Source organism: Aplidium turbinatum, chromosome 11 (genome assembly GCF_918807975.1).
Source record: "Aplidium turbinatum chromosome 11, kaAplTurb1.1, whole genome shotgun sequence".
Taxonomy (NCBI): Eukaryota; Metazoa; Chordata; class Ascidiacea; order Aplousobranchia; family Polyclinidae; genus Aplidium; species Aplidium turbinatum.
Genome location: NC_137482.1, coordinates 13,877,634 through 13,898,509, shown reverse-complemented (window position 1 = coordinate 13,898,509; position 20,876 = coordinate 13,877,634). Strand labels below are relative to the sequence as shown.

The following is a 20,876-nucleotide window of genomic DNA, read 5'->3' as shown; positions in this document are numbered from 1 at the left end:
ACTGTGCGGAACACCATGTATGCATTGGCCTTGTGGATTAACGCGCACCGCAAATTTTGCTTGTGATTTGTGAGATATCATGCGACATGTCGCGTTGGGGGGGCCCGGCAGCAACATCTGCACCGGGGCCCAGCAGGGCTCTTGGAGGCCCTGACTACACGCCCCATGGTGTGCATTTTTGATGTTAAGAATGTTAAAGGGGCAGTAAACCCCAAACCATACTTTTCGATTTTTTTCTTTGTAAGTGCTCTAGAGATGTATAATAAGTGGTTGTCGTTGAAATTTTTCCTTAATTTCATTGCGTTTCCTTTGTAGGGCCGTTTTAGTTAGCCCTTAGTTTCAGAGCGACGCGTGCTCACTGAACCGTGCCATAATCGGACGTGACGTCATAACGGTACAAGCTGCTCGTATGTTCACGCAAGATGCATTTGAAATGCAGAGTAAGAGATCGCTTATGGTGTCGTTTCCAGCAAATGCAATGAACTATTTATGTCGATTTTAAGCAGCTTAGTAGTTGATAAAATGAACACCGAAAGCAACTAGCTTCAGGCAAGCACCATATTAGTTTATAAAGAACTAGGAACATTTTCTCAAGAACTCTGATAGGTATACTTTAGTGTACAAGTACAAAAATCACTCTCTCTATGCACACGGCAAAGCTTTTCTTGAAGCAGACTTTGAATTGTGACTTCTTTTTATTTCAAATCAGGATAATTTAAATCCAACATATTTTCTATGTTCACTTGAAAATTTCGACCTAATAGCCGAAACAACGCATGACGGCAGAGGCACACGGATTGAATGACAAAGGTAACCCCAGATCCACCGAACAAATTGTCTGTAGACAATGTGCCTATAACGTATTTAAAAGCAACTTTTGGTTACATGAATATAATACAACATGATTGCCCACGTTTAGGTATTGCATTTGCTACATCATTTAAGACGGGTTTTGGTTAGAAAACCGTGAAAAATAAGATGCAATTGCATCAGAAACATCTGGATGCAAACGTCTAAGCATAAATGCATGGAAAGAGGTGTGCTTTCCCATTCTTCTCGGTGTTCTGCCAATGTTTCCCTTTCACACAATGCAATCTTCAAAAGGCTCTTGGCATGATCTTTAAAAAAGATAATGCATTTTAAATCAATAAAAATGTATGGTAGTCACAATGATTGCTGCACACATTTCACTTTAACGCACATGCTTATCCAGTCAACGAAATCAGTCCTTTTTACATTGATTCAACGTTTTGCAAACGTTGAATCAATGTAAAAATGACGAATTTTGCGTCAAATAAATGAATAATAAAATGACAAAATTTGCGTCAAATCCGTCATTTTTACATTGTTTCAACGTCTGCAAAACGTTGAATCAATGTAAAAATGATTGATTTTGCTGACTGGGTAATCACATACTACAACTACACAGTACACATATTATAAAGTAGCAGTTTTGGAATATTGCTAATTTCATAAAATTATGGTGTATAGATAACTTATGGTAAGTGGGGTTTTCTTTGATCGTTTTTAGAGAATAGCCTCATTCCTTATGCTTTGCTTTCGGATAGCTAACCCGAAACCTAGCGGTAGACCTGCTACTATTCTTGTTGGAATGAATAGCAGTTACAAGTTGTCTATGCATAGTATAAAAGAAATGCAGTTACAAGTTGTCTATGCATAGTATAAAAGAAATGCAGACCAAAAGGATGTTTGCACTCACAAGCCAATAAAAACTTATCTTTTATTACATCTATTATAACAAATCCGTAACAAAAATGTTGACCAATAATAGGCCTTCCCATCCCGCCCCGTTAGCTCAGTGGTTACGCGCCCGGCTCAAGTTCGACTCTCGGAGTGTGCGCTTGAGCAACGCACTTTCAGGACTGCTTCCCATTCAGTGGCACCTAGTGAATTCTCCGGCAACAACACTTCAACAATCGAAAAACTTCAACTTTGCTAATCTCGGTAACCAGCCCTGTGTCAAGAGCCTCCACAAGTATGCGAAACTACCAGGAATAACCAATCAAGGCTTTGCCAGTCCGAGGATAAAGATTCAAAACCAACCAAGACACAAGCAGTTTTACAAATGAAACTCATTTTGGCAGCATGATTCTCAAAAGCAGCAAGCAATGTATGATGTATGAGGGGACGACATCATCGCCACCCGTTATTTCATATGTTAGTTTATTATAGAGTTAAAATTTCTTACCTTTTGCCACACTCCTTGGCTTCATGGCATCCTTTTGACAAACAAACACGAAAATCCGATATGTTGTATTGTGTTGCGGCATAACAAATAACGATTTTTGTTTGGCTTGACCCATCAGAATACCAGGACAACTATGAACACAAAAAGCACATTACAAAACAGCACAATACAACTCAAGATTACAAGACAGTAGGCTAATAAAGAAAACTCACATTTATGTACTGTTACATTACCGTTGCATATCGTGCTAGCCAGTAAATGAAATAAACACCAGTTTGTCAAGGACTTGTTTTTGTTAATATACCTGGTGAGTTATAGATGGGTCATTTTAAAATTACATGTAGCTAGGATAGGAATCGCTATGCCAGCAGGCAGCAACTAAAATGTAATAGGCTTAGCCGGAAGATATTCTAAATTATATGAAAAACAATTTCTCAAGGATGGTACAGTACGGGTGCAACCTAATTCGTACCCTGAACAGTTCGGACCCTCAGTTCATACCCTGAAAAGATCGAGAGAAAAAATTAAAAAAAGCCGAAGTCGCTGATCGGAGTTTCCGCAAACAAACTCGAAGGTTAGGGTTAGCGGAAACCGCGGAACTGCGGAAAAATATTTGCGGAAACTGCGATCAGCGAGGGTTAGAGCAGAGCATAGATTACTCGATGATTAGAGTTAGGGTTAGCCGAAACTGCAATTAGCAAAACTGCTGAAAAATGTTTGCGGAAACTGCGATCAGCGAGGGTTAGGGTTAGAGCATAGATTGCTCTATAGTTCGGGTAAAGGTTAGCAGAAACTGCGGAAAAATGTTTGCGGAAACTGCGATCAGCGAGGGTTAGGGTTAGAGCATAGATTAATCTATGGTTAGAGTTAGGGTAAAGGTTAGCGGAAACTGCGGTCAGCGGAATCTACGGAAAATGTTTGCGGAAACTGCGATCAGCGAGGGTTAGGGTTAGAGCATAGATTAGCCTATGCTGGTTAAGGTTAGCGGAAACTGCGATCAGCGACTTCGGCTTTGTGCTATCTTTCTCTCGATCTTTTCAGGGGGAAAATTTTAAAATGTTTGCGGAAACTGCGATCAGCGACTTCCGCTTTTTTTAATTTTTTCTTTCGATCTTTTTAGGGTACGAACTGAAGGTCCGAACTGTTCAGGGTACGAACTAGGTTGCATCCGTACAGTACTCCCCATTCCCCAATTTATGTACGGTATGGTACTTTATAACAAACATGTAGTAACATTATTGTTAACTCAAAATTACTTCAAGAACTTGACGTTTCCTGACAGCCGGTCGTATGGATGGATTGGAATTTTGTTGTGGAGTTGTCTCCCCACTGGACCTTGACTCCAAAGGTTGCAGAGTTGTTGAAATGGATTTTTTTGAAAAAAATTGAAGGGCATGCATTGCGGTTTAATGCTGTGTGGCAAGTCCCATGTTAAATTGAAGATTTTGAAAATCTGTTTCCTTGAAATGGAGTCGGCATTCTTATGCTGGTCTCTTGCTCCTGGCCATACTCTTGTGGTGTTTACAAACTTGTCCCATTTCAATTTTCTTGTATGAAGAACCACCAGATGAACACTGAACAGTCATACACAACACATCGACTTGTCATGATGAGTATAAAACTGTAACAGGTTTAGCTTAATCTATTCAAGTAAGGTATGGCACTGGGAAAGCATGTACCGTACGGTATATTGAGGTAGGCTAGGCATATTAGTTTAGCCTGTCTGATAGGCCTACAAACATGTCTGATAGTACACAAACATGACTAAAGATGAAAAATAAATAAATTTAAGCCCCTACAACCCTTGACTGTCTAAACCTCTTGTTACTAAATCCCATCAAAACCATTCTGTAGCACTGAAGCAAAATAATCGCATTTGCTTGTTTCCTGCAAACAGTGCAAGGCCTAGTGTAAATGTGTAGTATGGTCTCTAAAATGATGTAATCTAGTATCAAAGCTACAATAAACTAAATCTGAGCTAAAATTTTTACTTGTGATAATCTTATCTACTGCTGCAACGCTTCAAACCTTATCTGCAGCTGCACTCAACACCTTAAACCAGCAAAATGTTTTTGCCAAAGTCTGCTTATGACGTCACGTAAGCAAATATTTCATTTTGACAACAGTTGAGGCGGCGTGTGTTCGAATTGCAAAACCAAAACTTTGTTTTAAGATTGCGCGAGAACAAATGGGTACTTTTTCATAAAAACAAGTGCAACGTGTTTTTGAATATCCCCTTTATGTATTTCAACTCTCAATTTGCATTTGAAAATGGGGTTGTCTGCCCCTTTAAGAAAGAATTGAATCTGGACTGTTCATTGTACTGTATGTTACAACCCCGTTTTTGTTTAATTTTGTTTTGTTGGCCAATAGTTTGTAGATCTGCGCAATTTTGAATTTATAGGAATGTTATCAGCTCGGTCTGACTGATTTTATAATTTTTGCTTAATTTTCATATTTTATGACGCAACAATAATATTTTTGAAAATTTGACCTTTCGAGCTGTTCCTTCTCTTGTTTTTTCTATTTTTGTTCCCCATGTTACAGTAGACCTAATTGATGTCTTAATTAGGCTACTTGATCCATTAACTGCAACAGACCACATTTTGTTTTCAAAGCTGTATATGTTTAATTGCGTAGCATTTTAACCTAATTCATTTGTTTTAATACCACCGTTTTAAACTGAAATTAAATGATTAAAGTTTGTCTGAATAAAAAGTAGTACTGTACCGTACATCAATTACAGATAGGCTAATATTCACTATCGTCTTAGGCCTATATGTTATTGCGCTCAATTGTATCTTTCTTTTTTTTCCTACAAGTCGTGCGGTCACGCTAAACCTGTTTCCTTATAATTTTTTATCTTGCGGGCGGGAGGTCTTCTGTGACATCACAATTCATTTTTTAACTTGCCTATGAAGACTCAAAGTAAAAAGTTCAGGAAACTTTTAATTTTTTTAATTTCTTTTCAATTTTATTTTTAATTGTTGGCGCAAACACGTAGTGAACGGCAAACTAACAAAAGGGAATCTGGAAAAATAACTAAAACGTAATTTACCGATGCTTGACATTTGTCACATTAAGAACAGGGAAGCAGCTGACTCGATGACTGATATAGTCTTTCGCTGCTTCCTGTCTGTTGTGGTACCTAGATGGCTATGGTGCTATTCTATTAATGTTATGTATAAATTGTACCGTGCTATTGATGCAACAGACAAAATAAAAGTTTTCTCTCTCTCTCTGAGAGTGGCATTTCATGAAAAACGTCACATGCGGAAGAATCATTTTCAAGATCTTAAAACTAAAAGTGGTTTTGTAATTCATCTGGAATATCAGCAACATCCAAAGCAGTAGGAGACTAGCCTAGAGAACGGATTTCGTACAAATGCGGAATCTTTTTTTTTGAGCTCAGAGAAATATCGTTCAACTTGAACAAACGATGATAAATTGGCCTAGCCTACAACCGAGCTACGCGTTCTCTTTCGTAACAGTACAGTTTTTTTATGAATATCTTTGCGACCCCCTTGAAATGACCTTTGCGCCCCCCCCCCCCGGTTGAGAAACGCTGCTGTAGCATTTACAGCTGGATAAGGGCGCGTGTTCAGATAATCCTATGTCCGCTACATCAGGCATTGTCGCGTTTTATCAATATTTTATCAGGCATTGTCAAGGTTGCCAGTTCCAATTAGACCAGTTTGCGGATTATGGTTTGGGTCGCAATTGGGGGTTAGAAATAGGATTATGGTTCGACAACCCTATAAAATGTCTGCCAACTCGTAAAATGCTGACAATGCTCGACAATGACAAATAGTTTTGTAGGATTGCCAGATCCTCAAAATTTAGTTTTGGTTCCTAGTTGCAGGAAATGTCTTGTCTAGCCTGTTACAGCAGGCTAGACAACAAGCTGCCTGTTGCAGCTTGTGATATTGTTGATTATTTTGATTTCCTATTATTTCGGATTGACTTCAATACACTAAATACTATTTTTACTTAAAAACATCCTGCAACACTAAATGAAAATACTGATTTTAGGGTACTGTATTGGGTTTCGGTTTCATGGTTTATTTCTGACCAGCAAAGCAAAAAAACAACATTGCTATCAGACGGGTCTGGAAAAAGTATAAGTGAGAAAACATGAAAATGTGTTAAGAGAGTTATGTTTTATTAAATGTAAGAATGGTTAGTACAACACTTTGAATGACTGAATATGACTAGTTTTTTTATTCAGTTATTATTATTATTTATTTGCATCAGACACAAAGTCCATGGAATTCAAATTTTTGACAATTGTCACACAAAATATCAAACTAATACAACACCATGCAGGCTACATCAAACAAAATACTGTTGTAGTGAATATAAAATGTACAATTGAAATAGTATCCAGAAGACGAGTATCCAGATGTAGAATTGAAATAGTATCCAGAAGACATAACATTATAAAATACGAAGTGGCTATTTTTACCCACTTGTTGCCATGGTTACAAGCAGGTGTTGCCAGAGTTAGGATTTAAGTTAGGAAGGGTTAAGGTAAGGGTTAGAGTTAAGAATAAGGTAAGGGTTTTGATCTTTTCCCAGGAATAAAAAAAATTCCAAAATACGGTACCGTACAAGTTTTTGTTTTCAACAGCTTTAAACTTTTTTCAAATTAGGGCAGAATTTCTTATCTGGCAACTCTATTGTAAATATAGCCACAGCCTATAATATTGGTATAGTTAAACCAGATATCAGTTTGTTGTCGTGAAACTTGAACAAACAAGTACCGTACGGTACACTGCTGCCCTGATACTTTGTGATAGATTAAGAGCAATGTAAGTCTGCTTCAATAGCCCAGTTGGTTAGCGCGTCACTTCTGGAACGAAGAAGCTTCAAGATCAAGCGGCGCTTGTTCGACTCTCGGGGTGTGCACTTGAGCAACACACGTTAAGGACTGCATTCAGCGGCATCTAATGGATGGAATAATTCCCCATACCGGTAACAAGAGTTTAATAATCGGAAACTTCATTTTGTCAATCTCGGTGACCGGGCCTGTGTCAGTGATTCAAAGCCTCTACAAGTATGCAAAACTGCCAGTATTAAGCTCTGTAAGAAGCCTTCTCAGTTCGAGGATAAAGATTAATCACCCATGATTAACATCTCCTGTTCCCCATATTGCGAGGTTTGGATTTAATACATCTACATGCGTAGTATACTAGTATGAATGCAACCTAGTTCGTACCATGAACAGTTTGGACCGTCAGTTCGTACCTTGAAAAGATCGAGAAAAAAATTAAAAAAGCCGAAGTCGCTGATCGTAGTTTCCGCAATCATTTAAAAATTTTCCCCCTGAAAAGATCGAGAGAAAAAATAGCTCAAAACCGAAGTCCGCTGATCGCAGTTTCCGCAAACATTTTTCCGCAGTTTCCACTAACTCTAACCATAGAGTAATCTATGGTCTAACCCTAAACCTCGCTGATCGCAGTTTCTGCAAATTTTTTTCTGCAGTTTCCGTTAACCCTTACCCTAATTCTAACCATAGAGTAATCTATGCTCTAACCCTCGCAGTTTCCGCAAACATTTTTCCGCAGTTTCCGCTAACCTTTACCCTAACCATAGAGTAATCTATGCTCTAACCCTCGCTGATCGCAGTTTCCGCAAACATTTTTCCGCAGTTTCCGCTTACCCTAACTCTAACCATAGAGTAATCTATGGTAGGCACTTTAACATTATCCACTCGTTGAAGAGTGCCTGCTTTTCAATGTGAAATTGCTTTGTGTTTTAGTCACAATTTTTCTTATCCGGGCCTGTGTCAGTGATTCAAAGTCAGTGATTGTCAGTGATTGAAGCAGACTTACAGAGCTTGTCTGTGGCTGAAGAAAGTAACCTCTTTACCAAAATTGAATTTTCCTTATAAACTCCATTGATTGCAGTCATTAAGATCCTTCTTGCACTCAGTTCAGTTGCAGAAGAAAAAATAGTATTAGCAGAGGGTGGGAATCGAACCCACAAAATCGAAATTACTACTCCTCTTCCCTAACCATTAGGCAACGCTGGTTGTGGCAAGGCATTCAGTTAAATTTTTTTGTATCAAAATCTTTCGATCAGAATATCACGTGTCGAGTCACATGACTGAAATCAGCTGAATCGCGAGTACGCTTTTTCAACGAGTGGGTAATGTTAAAGTACTTACCGTAATCTATGCTCTAACCCTCGTTGATTGCAGTTTCCGCAAACGTTTTTCCGCAGTGTCCGCTAACCCTAACCCTCGAGTTTGTTTCAAATTGTTTGGGGAAACTCTGATTAGCGACTTCGGCTTTGTGCTATTATACTGCGATCAGTGACTTCGGCTTTTTTAAATTTTTCTCTCAATCTTTTCAGAGTACGAACTGACTGTACGAATGGTTCAAGGTACGAACTAGGTTGCACCCTACTAGTATATATCCTATCTGTGATATAACTGCAGGATGCAACCTAGTTCGTTCGTACCCTAAACAGTTCGTACCCTGAAAGGATCAAGAGAAAAAATTAACAAAATTCGAAGTTGCTGATCACAGTTTCCGCAAACAAGCAAAAACTCTTGGGATCATTACCGGAAATTTTAAAATATTTGCGGAAACTCTGATCAACCCCAACCCTTTTAAAATGTTTGCCAAAACTGCAATCAGCGACTTCGGCAAACTCTTAGGATCATTACCGTACTGGAAATTTTAAAATGTTTGCCAAAACTGCGAAAAACGGTTCTATTTTTTTCTTTTGATCTTTTCAGTTTGTTTGTTTGTGGAAACTGCGATCAGCGACTTCGGCTTTTTTTATTTTTTTCTCTCGATTGTTTCCTAACCCCTTTTTAAATGTTTACGGAAACTGCGATCAGCGACTTTGGCAAACTCTTAGGATCATTACCAGAAATTTTAAAATGTTTGCGGAAAAATGGAAACTGCAATCAATGACTTCAGCTTTGTTCTATTTTTTCTCTCGATCTTTTCAGTTTGTTTGTTTGTGGAAACTCTGATCAGCGATTTCGGCAATTTTTAATTTTTTCTTTTCGATCTTTTCCCTAACCCTTTTAAAATGTTTGCTGAAACTGCAATCTGCGACTTCGGCGAACTCTTGGGATCATTACCAGAAATTTTAAAATGTTTGCGGAAACTGCGGAAAAACAGAAACTCCGATCAGCGGCTTCGGCTTTGATCTATTTTTTTCTCTCCATCTTTTCAGTTTGTTTGTTTGCGAAAATGCGTTTTTCTCTCGATCTTGTCAGGGGGAAAATTTTAAAATGTTTGCGGAAACTGCGATCAGCGACTTCAGATTTTTTTAATTTTTTCTCTCAATCTTTTCAGGGTACGAACTGAGGGTACAAACTAGGTTGCACCCTAACTGCAGATGGTGCACACCGTTTCAGCCTTCTGGCATCCTCAGTGCAGTAGGTACACTGGTATGGCCATGGAGATATATACCTCCATGACTGTGACATTTTCCCATTTGTGGAACCTAAATATATTTTTGTTTTAGACTAACAGAGTTTGATTGATTCTGATGTGTTAGGCCTATGCAGTTTTTTTCATTAATCTTCATTGATATAACATGATTAAAACTTTGTTGGTGAATATCATAAATATATTGATATGTTTTCCAAGAATATTGGTGCTACTTGCTCAAAATGTTATTTTTCCCCCTATGTACATTTTATGGTACATATTAATGCTGGTAAGTGATGCATTCAATTGTTTTGAATTGATTTTTTTTACTGTATATACAGAAGCTTGGAAGTGTAATTTGGGTACGTAAAAACAGCAAGTGTTGAAAAACCAAAATTATTATTCAGTTAACTGCTTCAGACAGTCTGCATTGATTTAGAAAAGTGATTGTACATCCATGATAGGTAACTGTAGTAGAGTGGTGGCAGATAATAGTAGAGTAGTTTTTTTAGTTGATTGCTAAACTTCATATATTTCGAAATAAGCGCTTTGCTATTTACAATTTAAGGCAAATTTATTATTGATCTGGCCACCCTCGGTGTCAGGAACATCACCGGATTAAAACTGGACTACTGGTACTACTAAAGATTTGCTTACTTTGAAATGTTAAATATATTTGCATTGTTTTAGCCACTTAAATTTCTATGGAATGACCTATTTTGGAAATTGGAAGGCCGAGTTTTTGATGCTTATCTCACCGTTGTTTGTGCTTGGTTGGATCATGCAGGACATTCAGGTATGTTAATTTTTTAAATAAGAGTACCAAGCTGAAAGTCAAGAAAAAATTCTGGAAAAACTACGGTACTTTTCAGTGTTGGATATCTGACAAGATCATCAATAATTAACGTTACAACTGAAAACAACTGTACCGGTATTTAACAAATGGTAGACAATTTTTGAGTAATAAACGTATAATGTTATTGTCAAATAAATAAATATTTAGGAAAAACAAGTTTTACTCAATGTGTCCACCATTTGCGTCGATAACAAGTCGGAGACGCTTTGAAAAGGACCTGCAAGAGTCATGAATAACTCTTTGGGGTATTTTGGCTCATTCTTTTTTCAGATTAGCCTTCAGCACTTCCAAACTTTGGTGGTTTTTAGTCGAAACCTTGCTCTTCAGGTAAGACCAGATGCCAAAGTCTAGGGGGTTCAGGTCTGGGGATGAAGGGTCTGCTACTATTCGGTGAGAGCCTTTTCGGTGAGAGCCTTTTTCGGTGAGAGCCCTATTTGTTGATTTTTTTGAAATTTTTTTTGAAAATTATTGGGTACCGTAGCCTAATTATCATTGCCGCTTTTACATCGTTTTAACGTCGCTAAACGTTGAAATAAGACCCTAACCTTTAACCCTTAACCCCCCTAACCCTTAACTCCACTAACCCTTAACCCCCCTAACCCTATAACGGCAATGATAATCAGGCTACGGTACCCAATAATTTAAAAAAAATCAACAAATAGGGCTCTCACCGAAAAAGCTCTCACCGAATCAGACTCACTGAAACGGGCCATTCCGGAGATGAAGGAGGCCATTCTTCCATGGAAATGAAGAACGGCACATTGGCTGAAAGCCAGTCTTGCGTTCTCTTAGCTCCATGTGGAGGGGCAGAATCTTGTTGGAATGACCAATACATTTTTTTAAGTGTTTCTTTGCCCAAGGCAACAATGAACCCTCAAGAATATTATTTCGGTAGTTTTCTTGTTTCAAGTTCACTCCTTGATCAATAAAAAGGAATGGACCCCTTCCTGATTTGTTGACTGCAGCCCACACCATCACTAATGCCGCCCCTTGTCTCCGACTGACTACCTGGGGTTCCATGTCACCATCTCTTGGCCAAACATGATCATTCTGACTGTTAAAATAATGCTGGACAATGGACATCAAATTTCCTCTCATCGCTGAACACAAGGTTTGGCAGCTTGCCTCTTCTTTCAATACGTGAGAGCAGAATTCTGGCTCTGGAGAGATGTTTCTCAATGGTATTGGGCATTGGCGTACTGTTTCTTCATGTGTTTGGTGGGCTCATCGTCAAATCCTTCTTGAGAACTGTGAACATGGTTTCATAGGCCACGTTCACCTTCTTTGCCAGGTTTTGAATGGATCTCTTGAGATTTCTTTGCACCTTTTCTCTGGTTGCTTTTATCAATTTTGAAATTCTGGCGCTTCTAAGGCGACCTTGGCCAGGTTGATTTTTGACATTTCCAGTTTCAGTGTGCCTATTGAGAGTTCTCCAGACCAATATTCTGTTAATTTTATGTCCTTGCAAATATCACTCCTTGACTTGCCCGATTTGAAGAGCTTTACAATAGCTATTCTTTTATTCAAATTTTCATTCATGGCCTATAAAATTTAGACCTAAAAAATATAAAATCGAGAAATATGCAATTTATTAACATTGTAACGCTAAATATTGATGTTAAATACAGTTGTTTGAAGTTGTAACGGTAATTATTAGGGCAACCAAAAGTCAATAAAGTCAAAATTTTTTTGCCTTGTTCAAAGTTTATAAAACGTCCACAAACTAAATTTCAGGCTGACACGAAGAGAGGTTTCAAAGTTATTAAGTAAAAAAAAAGTCAAAATTCATGGTTAGGTCAAAATTTTCTTTTAACGTAGTTTTTCTTCTCTCTATTGATAGTTTATTAAATCTACACAGATACTGATTTTTTGTTGCAATTTCTGTTGCTATTCTGACGTAATAATCGATTTGTTGCAATTTCTGAGGTAATAATCTTGTTTCGCCCACTACTGACGATTGAATATTAGCCAGCTACCCGGCTGTTGATGAGTTGGTTGCCAGGGTTAAAGCAGTGACTATTAATAACAGGTCAAGAAGAGCTAGTTTAACTTCCATTGGCCAACCTCCACAGCCAAATGTAACTAGATGGGCCTTTGGTTGAAAGCTGCTTTCTATTATTCAAGAAGTCTACCAAAAGTAAGAAATATTGTGGAAGACTTCCATGATGGTGGATTGGTGGTGTCTTGCTGCGGCGTGCTCAAGATGCTGTAAAAGCTCCCAATTTAGCTACTCACTTTGTAGAAATAGAGGAGCAGTACAGTGCACTGTTTGATATAATTCAGAAGATGGAAAACAGCCGTTACACCATTCAAGAAGCTTACCAGAAAATGAGGTCTCTTAACTTTGGTGTTGATGGCTGCCAAATTGGAAAATATATTCAAGCAAGAATCTTAAGGAGTGGCATCAAGTGCATTGTGAAAATGGGACGAGATGATATTTCACCACATTTTTATAGCCGGCTGAGGAATTCCCAAGCAACTTCTGTATCAGTAGAGAGAAGCTTCCCTATTTTAGGAAAAATTTTGGCGAGAGACAGAAACTTCAAAGGCGATAATGTGAAACATTACTTGATGTTGAAGTATAATAGTGCAGAACCCCCTCAGTAATTTCGGGATATTTGGACACTCCATATTTATCTTTTGCAGTTTTTTGAGTGACTTTCATTACCTGTTCGTTAGCTGTGGTGTCGTTGAGTCTTCCACATTTTTCTCATATTTCAATAGAAAAGAAGCTATCCTTACCTAACGGTTTGATTTCTAAATTTCACGTTTGAGTTGCAAACGAAGAAAGTTATTGGTCAAAATTAAGTCAAAATTTGTAAATTATAAAGTCAAAATTTCAAGTTTTTAGGTCAAAAAATTGGTTGCCCTAGTAATTATTGATGACCTTGTAGTGTATACACAGTAAACACTTGTCACCAATCTTGTGCTTTTCAAGTACATGCTTGAATGATTGTATAATACAATTTTGCAGTGAAACAATGCATGAAAAATTACACTTACTAGGCCTATGTATATATATACAGTATATATTTGAAAAAGAAAGCAATGCATTTATTGTACTTATAAAATTAATAATACAGCTTTTGTAGAGAGAAATTCTTGAATACCATAGACATAATTGCAACTTGATATCCCATGCAGTTAATACGTTCGTAATGCTTTTTTTCAGTTTATGAATGTGGAGATGACATATCGAAGATTAGTGATGATGAGGCTTTGGTATTGGTGAATCATCAAGGCCCGACTGATATAGGAACAATGATGAGAGCCTTTCACGTAAAATTGTATTTTTGTGTTTGTCTTGGTTTTGAGCAGAACTTATCCAATTCACTGGCCATATTTGGTGCAGCTGAAAGTTTTTTGCCACTCTCGTGGTGATTTAGACATTTTCGAGTATTTGGTTTAATATTAAAAATTCAAATGAATTGTTCAAATTTTGTCAGTTGAAACCTTTTCATAACAAATTTGTTAAACGTTGAATGTTGTTGATAGCTTACACTTGGGAGGTAAGGTTCATTATTTTCACTTCAGTGCCTGTTTAATTTGTTCTATATGATCTTTAAATTACTTCTGAAAACAAGTTTTTACCTTTTATTATTACAAAAACCCTGTTCCAATGGACACTCAAAATGCAAGGTTTGGGGGGAGGTACGAAATCACATCAGTGTTGCCAGTTTGGCCAGTCATGTGAAACCATGAGGTTTGCAGTATCGTGCGCAACCAATGATATAGTGATTATGCTTTGGCAATTTAGTTTCTTATGACTGTCGTTTCAAAGTGCTTTAGCTTTGAATTTAAAATCCAAATTATTAATATTATAGGTTGGCACATTGACAAAGCCTGTGTGGTGCATGAGTGTGAGTAACTATGGTAGTTTAAAAGTTGCTTTGCCAATGCAGGGAAAGAACTTTCTTTTCAACCGCACATTTTGGGTTATGGATTGGATTCTTCAGTTTACAAACTTTGGCTGGGTCGCTAAAGGGCATGGCGATTTCTTTTTGTTACAGGTAAATCGAGTAGGTGCCAAATTATTTCGTTTAGGCTGCTATCCCAAACAATGCGATGTTGTAATGTTAACAGTAATGACGTTTTTTTGTTTTAAATGGAATGACTTGATGTGTTGACTTGATGGTTCTTTGTTGCTCTTGGCTAACTAAATTGTTGTCATGTGATGGTGAGGTGCCTGCCACCCAATATGTGATCAATTTATATTGTTTATTTATCAATGTTTATCAAATTTATCTTATATTGATTTTATCAATTTATACATTTTACTTCACAGTGTAGATTCAAACGATCTGTTATAGCCTGATGCTGCGGGTTCTTTTTGGCAATATCAAATTACACTAGCTTTCGGAACACAGTTCCCTAGTCATGTGCTATGACTAGGGAACTGTGTTCCGAAAGCTAGTGTAATTTGATATTGCCAAAAAGAACCCGCAGCATCAGGCTATAACAGATCGTTTGAATCTACACTGTGAAGTAAGCAACGATCATGCTGCTAAAAGCGAAACTCATTCAATTATACATTTTATATTGTTGTATTTTTAAAATATTAAATGCTTGTATTAGGCAAATGACGCAACGCGAATATCAAAAGTCATTTCATTTGACGTTGAGAAGTCCAAGCGGCAGCAAAATGAAAACTTAATGAAGAAGATCACTAACAATTTTGAAAACCACAAGAAATGGATGATCTTATTCCCCGAAGGAGGATTCTTGTGCAAAAGAAGAAGCGGGAGCCAAAGGTTAAGAGTGCGTGAAAACCTAAGATGCACTGTATATATATAACAGAAATTGTTAAACAAAAAAATGTAATGTTAAATTCTCTACAGTGTTTCAATGAGGTTGACCTTGAGGAATTATGTGTTGTAGTTGTTTCTAACTTTTACTTGTCATTTAAAAGAGTGATTTTCTCATAGGTATGCGAAAACACAAGGATTTCCTGTTCTGGAACATGTGGCTTTGCCTAGAATTGGAGCTGTGCAAACATTCATTGAAACACTTGGTGTTTCCATGCCCGAAGAAGTTGTCAACTCTCAAGCGAACGCTACAACGATTTCTCGAAATGGAGGTAAGAGTTTAGTTACTGTTCCTTTTGTGCAAATCAGTCTAGCAGTTAACTGCCAATGTGGTAAATAAAAGTGATCCCATACTCGGTATAGGCCTAGCGTATTAAGTGCCCGGGGTAAGGTGTTCTTTGTACCAAACCTACGACACTAATCAAAATAGGGAGGCCTGTTCCTATTTTCACGCTTGCTAACCGGTGAATAAAACCATTCACTTTCGTTCAGCTTTACACTGTTTTCACTAAATTGACGGTGACGAGTAATTTAGGGTGCACGACGTTCTGGTACGAGAAAACTGATAGCGGCCGACCTATCGCAGAGATGTACCGCGGAGTACATTTCAACGCGATACTACTTGACACGAATCCAACTTTATTCTTGCATTGACCAGATATTATCATACACCGCCTAAATGTAGACGTTTTATTGATCTTCATGGCTGTGTTTATAAGTATGTCCAGCTCAACAGTGCTGTTGCGACTTAGCGTTTGCTTCAGTCATCTTTGTGTACGCTTGCATGGATTTGTATCATTAACTGAAGTTTGTATCTCACTGCCAACCCAATTCTGATCCGAACACTCCTTTAAATTAACTGCTACTGGCTTGTACATTTTCACAGTAATTGATTTTTTACCATGAGTAGGAATTGCAACTGTGAACACCCGTAACATTTAGAATAGATGGACTCACAGCTTCTTGCATTTCGTTGTTCAAAATGCACGAGAAAAATAAGACAAAATTTAGTCTTAAATTTTTGAAAACCTTGCTGTGATAGATTATTTAGAATACTGCAGTATTTATAGAAGCTACAAACCAGATAAATATTGACTCATTTACATTCTCGCGGTGAGACGTCCCTGCATCAGGTCGGTCACAACAAATGTCCTGATCCCAGTAATTTATATTCAATTTTTATTCAGACACTAGTGGCCAAAGGTATGGGCAATTGAAATGGGTTATTGACGCAACGATCGGCTACGTACAACCTATTACTTCATTAGAATATATGATTGGGCACTGTGGACCGCGGCAAGTTATCGTACATTACAGGTATGAAGCTGCATTGCTTCTACTTTATGTACCGTATCTGTTCCGACTGTATTAAAAATTGTGGTTGTGACGTGAAGATAATCCGTGAGGTTATTGAGAAAAGTGAGACGCTGTTTTCCACGAGTTTGTTTTTTTTGATCTTTTCACAAAAAGCAGTGTGTTCTTAACTTTTTCTTCTTGACATGGCCATTGCCCAAGAATGCTTGTTTGTCGCTTCTGTATTACAGAAGACTTTATTTGACTAAATGTTAGTTTAACAAAGAGCGAATGCTTTCATTGTCACACGTTGCTTTTTCAGATGTTTTCCAGCGCACGAAATGCTGGGATCTAAGCCTTACCGTGATGCTGACGAAAGAGAACTTCACATCAAAAACTGGATGTACAAGCTCTTTTCTGAAAAGGAAGACTTGTTGTCATATTTTTATAGGTTCAATAATTTTCCGGCAAATACAAATTCTTCGTCATGCGGTCAAGCTCTCCGTTATACTCCTTTAGACAACGTCACTCTCGTTGGCATTCACGCTATCGTACTGTCTGCATTTTATTTTCTGATCCATAACAGCTTGTCGTTTTTGGATTATTTGTGAATGTAGCAAGTCTTCGGTTTGTGTTTTTTCGTCTCGTTAGCTTCGTATTTAATATTTTCATGTCAACAAAATACTTTTGATTAATATGTTTTTTTTACCGATTAGACAATTTAGCATTTTTGCACCTACTCCACTGTATGTCGATCGTTCGAAATGTTGCTATACCGTAGTTCATATGCTACTGCGTACTTCAACCTTTTTTGTATTACAATGACCGCAACAAACTTGGATATTTTATAAATATGTGACTGCTCGTTTCTTCGGTGGAAGCCTACGAACTTTTTCGCACAATCATAGAAATGCAGATGAAAATTAGCAAGCTAAGTAGGCCTACACGTCGCTTAGGTTGATATCTCCGCGATAGCGGAACGTACGTGCCGGTCCTTATATTTCCAGTGTTCTGTATACACCATTGATCATATCATTGTCTGGTCAAATCGTGGCCTAAATCGATTAGAAGCCCAGACCGCCATCTCAGCCAAATATTGTACATCTCAAGTCCCACGAAATTGCTTCGCTAGCTAGAACACTGCTACACAGGAACCTTAACATAAATCCTACACATATCAAGCATGGATGGTGGATTGCACCCCTGCAAAGATGAGCTTTGTCCATTACCTACTACTATTGCCAAATCAAAGCGAAATATATCATAGATATAATCTAAGGCAGTGGTTTCCAACCTTTTTGTTGTCATGGACACCATTAGACAAATTATTAATTCTGCGGACCCCTACCAACTCAATTAACATAGGGGAAGGTGGGGTAAAGTGGAATACCTAAGGGTTAATTCAGTACAGTTCACTGATTTTGCCAAAAAATTTAACTTTTTTAATTTGAGCGTTAATTCTAACATATTTCGACAATTTTTAAAGTGCACTTTTGATGACTGCCAGCATTTTTATATATTTTTTTTTAATTTTAAAATTACCTCCAATAGTCCACTTTACCCCGCATATGTGGGGTAAACTGGACCGTTGTAAGTTTTGAGCAAATTCCGTAATTTTTTTCCACGCAATCAAATTATTTACAACTAGCATCATTAGGGAAGACATTATGAAACTTCACAACTGCAGTTCATAAGTCCATTACGAATCAAACTTTGAAAAATTTTTTTAAAAACGGAGTTCACAGATAAAGTTGTCATCCTCTTCATTGCAACCACCGCAGGCTTCATGCGCCCACAGGATGTCCTTTGGTGATAACGAGGTATTCTGAAAAACAAGAATATAACTAAGTTAAGAAGCAGCTCGTCTACTCGATCATGATTGGTGGGATATTCCGCCCCGTTAGCTCAGTGGTTACGAGCCCGGCACAAGATTACGCGGCGCTGGTTCGACTCTCGGGGTATGCGCTTGAGCAACGCATTTCAGGAGTGCTCTCCATTTTGCGGCACTTAATGGATGGAATAATTTCAGGCAACAACACCTCAGCAATCGGAAACTTCACTCAGCCAATCTCGTTAACCGGCCCTGCGTCAACAGCCTCTACAAGTATGCGAAACTACCAGGAATAGCCTATCAAGGCTTTGTCAGTCCGAGGATAAAGATTCAATAACCAACCAACCATATCAGAACAACTATCCACTTGAGTGCTAATTAGGCCTACACAGCTGTTGTGTAAAATAAGCTACAAGATTATAAGTAACACAGCACCTAATTCGGTCAAGAAATCATAAACAAGAAAAATATTTATGACAGGGTAAAGTGGACCACCACTGGTCCACTTTACCCCACCTCTACATTACTACTAATTTAACTGTTGGCCAAATTTAGGCTAGTCAGCAACAAGAGTGAATCTGCGTAATGCGTACGTGATATAGTGAGGCTCATTTTTATCATTCAAAAAAACTTCTACCTTATGTAGGCTACATAAGATACAATTTAAGTTACCATACATACCTTTCAGTAGATCAGAGGGTGCAAAAAGTAATTTACGTGCTTTTTTGTGTCTTATAAACCATGAAACCTTGAATAATGGCGTGTGCAGCTACTTTTCGTCATGCTTTACTAAACTTAATGGTATCCGCACAACAGTGAAACTTTAATAGCAAAAAAGGGCGGGGTTCCACTTTACCCCGTTGGTCCGCTTTACCCCACCTTCCCCTACTATTGTAATAATTATGCTACTCAACTACTGTACTGCCGCTACTGCGTCATATTGCATTGCCGCTATGACTCCTGCGGTAAATGTCAGGTTAAGCAGTTGCTCAAATAAGAAAATGAATGAATTGTTCAAGAAATGTCAGCAGTATTTGAATATTAAGGTGACCCAAAGTGCCATGCCGAAACTTTTTCATGTAAGCAAATTTAATGAGAGAGAGCTGTTGTTGCCTTTCCTGAACTAAACGACTGAACTGTGGTTGAATTTTAGACAATGCAACACGCATGTCATCTTCAACGTCCAGGCGATTTCGATGTTTAGTTTTTATTGTAACAAGAGTTGAGCTCAAAAGCTGTAACAATATTTAACGAATCACTCACCTATTTGCTTACCGGTACATATCTACTGGCCTACCAGTACAGCGTAGTCCGCAAGCAGTGGTGTCGTTCCCGCCACTATGAGGTAAACTTTGGTTGCACGCAGGGCCGGATTTACCAATAGGCTAGGCAGGCTGAAGCCTAGGGCCTCAACGTCCAGGGGCCTCGAAATTCGATTTCAAAGTTTGTAATTCTTTTAAAAACTTGACAAGTTTAAACCTTACTTAAAGTACCTATATATATCAAGCTTTTCAGAGTAGAAAATTGAAAATTCTATACACAAGTTGCAAACAGTCATTATTACGTCGTTACTCGTTTGCATCATAATAAAGGCAATTATTGCGCGCTTTCTGCTGGAAGCTTCTATGTTAAAGTGCCGCAGTCTTCTCTGCAAAAAACAGTATGAAATAATCTAGTGGTTTTCTTAGAGAATCTAGTTTTTTTTTTGTTTTTTTTTAAGAGTGGCAGCATCAACTTTCCTTCTGTTGTTAACGAAGAAGATTTAGATGATTTGCTTTGCCTCAAGCGTGCAATGCTCTGCATGATAGTGATAACCTTAGCCCACCAGAGTTTTGGCTTTAACTGAAAATGGACAACCAAGGTTTAAAACTTTTAAAGGAAGCGTATCCGTAAGCTGTTGACCCGAGTCCCGAAACTTACTGATGAACTTCTATGTGCAAGGAAAAAATTAACACTGCCTTTTAATATGTGGAAGCAATATTAAGACTGTTTCTAAGCTTAATGGTCACTAACTGCTCAGGAGAGAGATCTTTCTCAAGGCTCAAAAGCATCAAAAATAAACTGAGATCGACAATGTCTCAAGTTGCATGATTTTGCTTTGACGAAAGCTAGAAAAAAAAATTGGTAGCCTAGTCTTGCCAATACCAAACATTCAAATATCTCAGCCAGGAATTAACAACAAGAAAACATAGAGACTTATAGCTTTACTTCCTAAAAATGCCGAGGAAAACATTATCTTATCCTTTTGTTATGCCACCGGACGGTACCATTTTACAGGAATATTCATACCCACATTTTTGTTGAAAATGCTTTCAGAATGCACCATATTCAAAGTAATTTTTCAAAATTTTCTGGGGGAAGCTTCCAGTACCCAGCTGCTGGGTGTCGTTTTAGGCGAATACGACGTCAAAAATCCCCCCTTTCAAAATTCCTGGCTACGCCACTGCTCGTAAATAAACTTTACAATTATTGTAACAGTTGTTTGATC

General features: G+C 37.9%; 2 protein-coding genes across 2 annotated transcripts; one reads left to right on the top strand and one right to left on the bottom strand.

Moving 5' to 3' along the window:
* Positions 1-304: 304 nt before the first annotated feature.
* On the bottom strand, positions 305-3,698 carry LOC145780023 (uncharacterized). The gene is made up of 3 exons (XM_082591725.1): positions 3,466-3,698; positions 2,210-2,340; positions 305-1,118 (listed from the first exon to the last, which is right to left on the bottom strand). The coding sequence occupies exons 1-3, from the start codon at positions 3,607-3,609 to the stop codon at positions 1,082-1,084; spliced, it is 312 nt and encodes a 103-aa protein (XP_082447851.1). The 5' UTR covers positions 3,610-3,698; the 3' UTR covers positions 305-1,081.
* A 5,627-nt stretch (positions 3,699-9,325) lies between these two features.
* Positions 9,326-17,414, top strand: LOC145779842 (acyl-CoA:lysophosphatidylglycerol acyltransferase 1-like). Its single transcript, XM_082591500.1, has 8 exons — positions 9,326-9,892; positions 10,294-10,399; positions 13,632-13,738; positions 14,362-14,469; positions 15,035-15,210; positions 15,385-15,536; positions 16,452-16,581; positions 16,880-17,414. The coding sequence occupies exons 1-8, from the start codon at positions 9,770-9,772 to the stop codon at positions 17,166-17,168; spliced, it is 1,191 nt and encodes a 396-aa protein (XP_082447626.1). The 5' UTR covers positions 9,326-9,769; the 3' UTR covers positions 17,169-17,414.
* The last annotated feature ends 3,462 nt before the right edge of the window (positions 17,415-20,876 follow it).

Coding starts and splice junctions, on each gene's coding strand:
- LOC145780023 (XM_082591725.1), bottom strand. CDS start 3,609: ATGCATGCCCTTCAATTTTTTTCAAAAAAATCCATTTCAACAACTCTG. Junction 2,341..3,465: donor GGAAACGTCAAGTTCTTGAA/GTAATTTTGAGT, acceptor TTGTGTTCATAG/TTGTCCTGGTATTCTGATGG. Junction 1,119..2,209: donor GCCAAGGAGTGTGGCAAAAG/GTAAGAAATTTT, acceptor TCTTTTTTAAAG/ATCATGCCAAGAGCCTTTTG.
- LOC145779842 (XM_082591500.1), top strand. CDS start 9,770: ATGATTAAAACTTTGTTGGTGAATATCATAAATATATTGATATGTTTT. Junction 13,739..14,361: donor CAATGATGAGAGCCTTTCAC/GTAAAATTGTAT, acceptor TTGCCAATGCAG/GGAAAGAACTTTCTTTTCAA. Junction 14,470..15,034: donor GCGATTTCTTTTTGTTACAG/GTAAATCGAGTA, acceptor TGCTTGTATTAG/GCAAATGACGCAACGCGAAT.